The 5,287-nt window shown below is 46.6% G+C and overlaps 1 protein-coding gene across 1 annotated transcript in view; it reads right to left on the bottom strand.

Annotated features, from left to right (window-relative positions):
- Positions 1-3,592: 3,592 nt before the first annotated feature.
- LOC121361916 (cleavage and polyadenylation specificity factor subunit 1-like) overlaps positions 3,593-5,287 on the bottom strand; it is a 4,342-nt gene continuing 2,647 nt past the window's right edge. Inside the window, exon 3 of the mRNA XM_041482992.1 lies at positions 3,593-3,708. Coding sequence (XP_041338926.1) covers positions 3,661-3,708 — 48 coding nt within the window. The 3' untranslated portion in view covers positions 3,593-3,660. The remainder of the gene's footprint in view (positions 3,709-5,287) is intronic.

Genomic DNA, 5,287 nt, shown 5'->3' with positions numbered 1-5,287 from the left:
CGAAAATACCCAAAAACCGGCTGGGAACACCCAAAAATACCCCAAAAATCAGCGGGATCACTCGAAAAATCGGCTGGGAACACCCGAAATACCCCAAAAACCGGCTGGGAACACCTGAGAAGATCTGAAAAACAACCAGAAAAACCTGAAACCACAAAAAAAACACCCCAAAAATGGCCATGAACACCTGAAAACAGGCTGGGAACACCCGAAATACCCCAAAAACCGGCTGGGAACACCTGAGATCTGAAAAACAACCAGAAAGACCTGAAACCACAAAAAAACACCCCAAAAATGGGCTTGAACACCTGAAAACAGGCTGGGAACACCCGAAATACCCCAAAAAATCAGCTGGGAACACCTAAAATGCCTCAAGAATTGGCTGGAAACACCTGAAAATACCCCAAAAATCAGTTGGAAACACCTGAGAACACCTGAAAAACAACCAGAACAACCTGAAACCACCGAAAAATACCCAAAACATCAGCTGGGAACACCCAAAATATCCCAAAAACTGGCTGGGAACATCCAAAATATCCCAAAAATCAGCTGGGAACACCCAAAAATACCCCCAAAACGGCCATGAACACCCAAAAATACCCAAAAAATCAGCTGGGAACACCTGAAATACCCCAAAATCCGGCTGTGAACACCTGAGAATGTCTGATAAACAACAGGAAATACCCAAATACACCAAAAAATACCCCGAAACACCCCAGAAGTTGTCTGGACGCACCTGAGAACACCTGAAAAACAACCAGAACAACCTGAAACCACCGAAAAATACCCAAAACATCAGCTGGGAACACCCGAAATATCCCAAAAACTGGCTGGGAACATCCAAAATATCCCAAAAATCAGCTGTGAACACCCAAAATTACCGCAAAAACGGCCATGAACACCCAAAAATACCCAAAAAATCAGCTGGAACACCCGAAATACCCCAAAAACCGGCTGGGAACACCAGAGAATGTCTGATAAACAACAGGAAATACCCAAATACACCAGAAAATACCCCAAAACACCCCAGAAGTTGTCTGGACACACCTGAGAACACCTGAAAAACAACCAGAAACACCCAAAGCTACCGGAAAACACCCAAAAAAACGGCCAGGAAGACCTGAAAATACCCCAAAAACCGGCCTGAAACACCTGAAAACATCTGGAAAACAACTGGAAACACCCAAAAATACCCCAAAAATCGGCCAGAAACACCTGAGAACATCTGGAAAACAACTGGAAACACCCAAAAATACCCCAAAAATCGGCCAGAAACACCTGAAAACACCCCAAAAGATGGATGGAAACATGAAAATCACTGAAAAACATCTGTGGAACACCTGGAGAACAGCTGGAAACAGCCAAAATCCCCTAAAATACCCCAAAACTCAGCTGGAAACACCCCGGGAAACACCTGAAAAACAGCTGGAAACGCCCAAAAACACCCCAAGAAACAGCTGGAAACACAAAAAAAGACCAAATCATCTTAAAAACAGCAAAAATCACCTGGAAAACAGCTGGAAAACAGCTGGAAACACCCAAAATGACCAAAAATACCCCCAAACCAGCCAGAAAGAGTAAAAAACACCTGGAAATACCTGAAAAAAACAACAAAAAACAGCCAGGAACACCCCAAATCCCCCCAAAACAGCTGGAAATGCTAAAAATTACTTGAAAAACAGCTGGAAACAACCAAAATAGCCCAAAAAAATACCCCCGAACCAGCCAGAAACAGTGAAAAACACCCGGAAATGCCTGAAAAACAGCTGGAAACACCCAGAAATACCCCAAAACAACTGAAATTCAGCCAAAAATTCACCAGAAAAACCATCCGAAAACCCCCCAAAAATATCTGAAAAAACAGAAAACGCCCCAAAACCGCAGGAAAATACCCCAAAAAAATTCCCAAAACGGGGCGAAAGTCACTCGGAAACACCCAAAAAACACCTGGAGAAGAGAAAAAAATACCCCCAAAAATACCTGAAAAAAACCCAAAAATTTGGGGGAAACGACCGAAACTCATCAGAATTAAAAACCAAAAAAAACACCTGAAACCCACCCAAAAATCTCCCCAAAAATACCAAAAATCCCAAAACCCCCTCCCCAAAATTCACTGTGAACACCCCAAAGCCACTGTGAACCCCAAAATCCCTCCAAATTACCCCAAATTTTCCCAAAATTCCCCCCCAAATTTGCCCTGAATTACCCCAAAATTACCCCAAATTTCCCCCAAAATCCCCCCCAAAAATGGTCCTGAAGTCCCTCAAAATTACCCCAAAATCCCCCCCAGAAACACCTGAAAACACCCCAAAAGATGGATGGAAACATGAAAATCACTGAAAAACATCTGTGGAACACCTGGAGAACAGCTGGAAACAGCCAAAATCCCCTAAAATACCCCAAAACTCAGCTGGAAACACCCCGGGAAACACCTGAAAAACAGCTGGAAACGCCCAAAAACACCCCAAGAAACAGCTGGAAACACAAAAAAAGACCAAATCATCTTAAAAACAGCAAAAATCGCCTGGAAAACAGCTGGAAAACAGCTGGAAACACCCAAAATGACCAAAAATACCCCCAAACCAGCCAGAAAGAGTAAAAAACACCTGGAAATACCTGAAAAAAACAACAAAAAACAGCCAGGAACACCCCAAATCCCCCCAAAACAGCTGGAAATGCTAAAAATTACTTGAAAAACAGCTGGAAACAACCAAAATAGCCCAAAAAATACCCCCGAAACCAGCCAGAAACAGTGAAAAACACCCGGAAATGCCTGAAAAACAGCTGGAAACACCCAGAAATACCCCAAAACAACTGAAATTCAGCCAAAAATTCACCAGAAAAACCATCCGAAAACCCCCCAAAAATATCTGAAAAAACAGAAAACGCCCCAAAACCGCAGGAAAATACCCCAAAAAAATTCCCAAAACGGGGCGAAAGTCACTCGGAAACACCCAAAAAACACCTGGAGAAGAGAAAAAAATACCCCCAAAAATACCTGAAAAAAACCCAAAAATTTGGGGGAAACGACCGAAACTCATCAGAATAAAAAACCAAAAAAAACACCTGAAACCCACCCAAAAATCTCCCCAAAAATACCAAAAATCCCAAAACCCCCTCCCCAAAATTCACTGTGAACACCCCAAAGCCACTGTGAACCCCAAAATCCCTCCAAATTACCCCAAATTTTCCCAAAATTCCCCCCCAAATTTGCCCTGAATTACCCCAAAATTACCCCAAATTTCCCCCAAAATCCCCCCCAAAAATGGTCCTGAAGTCCCTCAAAATTACCCCACCCCCCAAAATCTTCCCCAAAATCTTCCCCAAATTCTCCCCCAAATTGGTCCTGAATTGCCCCAAAATCCCCCAAATAAACCCCAAAACCAGATGTGAGAATCGCGTTTTATTACAAACGGGAATTTTGGGGGGGATTTTGGGGCTTTTGTGGGAATTTTTTGGGATTTTGGGAAATTTTTTGGGAGGGGAATCTTAAAAAAAAAACTTGGGGGATTTTTAGGGAATTTTTTTGGGGTTTTTTTTGGATTTTTTGGGGAATTTTTTTTTTTTTTTTCGTTTTTAGGGGATTTTTTTGGGGTTTTTTAGGGAATTTTTTTTTGTTCTTTTTTAATTTTGGGGGGAATTTGGGGGATTTTGGGTCCCTCAGAAGTGGGCGGTGACTCGGTCGATTTCCAGGAGGTCGTCCAGGATCTGTGGGGGAGGGGAGAGAGGTCAGGGGCGCACCTGGCCCGGAACTCACCTGGCCAAACCTCACCTGTCCTGAGCCTCACCTGGCCAAACCTCACCTGGCCCGGAACTCACCTGGCCTGGAACTCACCTGGCCAAACCTCACCTGGCCAAACTTCACCTGTCCCAAGTCTCACCTGGCCAATCCTCACCTGTTTGAACCTCACCTGGCCAATCCTCACCTGGCCCGGAACTCACCTGGCCAGGAACTCACCTGGCCAGGAACTCACCTGGCCCAAACTTCACCTGGCCCGGAACTCACCTGGCCAAACCTCACCTGGCCTGGAACTCACCTGGCCAAACCTCACCTGTCCTGAGCCTCACCTGGCCTGGAACTCACCTGGCCAAGAACTCACCTGGCCAAACCTCACCTGGCCAAACTTCACCTGTCCCAAGTCTCACCTGTTTGAACCTCACCTGTTCAATCCTCACCTGTCCTGAACCTCACCTTACCTGGCCTGAACCTCACCTGTCCAAACCTCACCTGTCCTGAGTCTCACCTGGCCAAACCTCACCTGTTCAAAACTCACCTGTTTGAACCTCACCTGTCCAGAATTTCACCTGTTCAGTCCTCACCTGTCCTGAGCCTCACCTGGCCTGAAATTCATCTGTCCAATCCTCACCTGTCCAGAATTTCACCTGGCCCAAACCTCACCTGTCCAGTCCTCAGCTGTCCTGAACCTCAGCTGTCCTGAACCTCACCTGTCCAATCCTCACCTGGTCAAACCTCACCTGTTCAATCCTCACCTGTCCAATCCCCACCTGTGCTGAGCCTCACCTGTCCTGAACTTCACCTGTTTGAACCTCAGCTGTCCAGAATTCCACCTGGCCCAAACCTCACCTGTCCAATCCTCACCTGGCCCAAACGTCACCTGGCCTGCATCTCACCTGTCCCAAAACTCACCTGGCCAAACCTCACCTGTTTGAACCTCACCTGTCCAAACCTCACCTGTCCCAAGTCTCACCTCTCCAAACCTCACCTGTCCCAAGTCTCACCTGTTCAATCCTCACCTGTCCTGAGCCTCACCTGTCCAATCTTCACCTGGCCCGAACCTCACCTGTCCAAAACTCACCTGTTTGAACCTCACCTGTCCAATCCCCAGCTGTCCTGAACTTCACCTGTTTGAACCTCAGCTGTCCAAACCTCACCTGTCCCAAGTCTCACCTGTTCAATCCTCACCTGTCCTGAGCCTCACCTGTCCAATCCTCACCTGCCCTGAACCTCACCTGTCCAATCCTCACCTGGTCAAACCTCACCTGTCCAATCCCCACCTGTTCTGAGCCTCACCTGTCCTGAACTTCACCTGTTTGAACCTCAGCTGTCCAGAATTCCACCTGGCCCAAAACTCACCTGTCCAATCCTCACCTGGCCAAACCTCACCTGGCCTGCATCTCACCTGTCCCAAAACTCACCTGGCCAAACCTCACCTGTTTGAACCTCACCTGTCCAATCCTCACCTGGCCAAACCTCACCTGGCCTGCATCTCACCTGTCCCAAAACTCACCTGGCCAAACCTCACCTGTTTGAACCTCACCTGTCCAA

The sequence above is a fragment of the Pyrgilauda ruficollis genome, unplaced genomic scaffold, assembly GCF_017590135.1.
Source record: "Pyrgilauda ruficollis isolate IOZ18807 unplaced genomic scaffold, ASM1759013v1 scaffold1154, whole genome shotgun sequence".
Lineage (NCBI taxonomy): Eukaryota > Metazoa > Chordata > Aves > Passeriformes > Passeridae > Pyrgilauda > Pyrgilauda ruficollis.
Note: the sequence above shows the minus strand (reverse complement) of the source record. Positions and strands in the feature narration are given on the sequence as shown.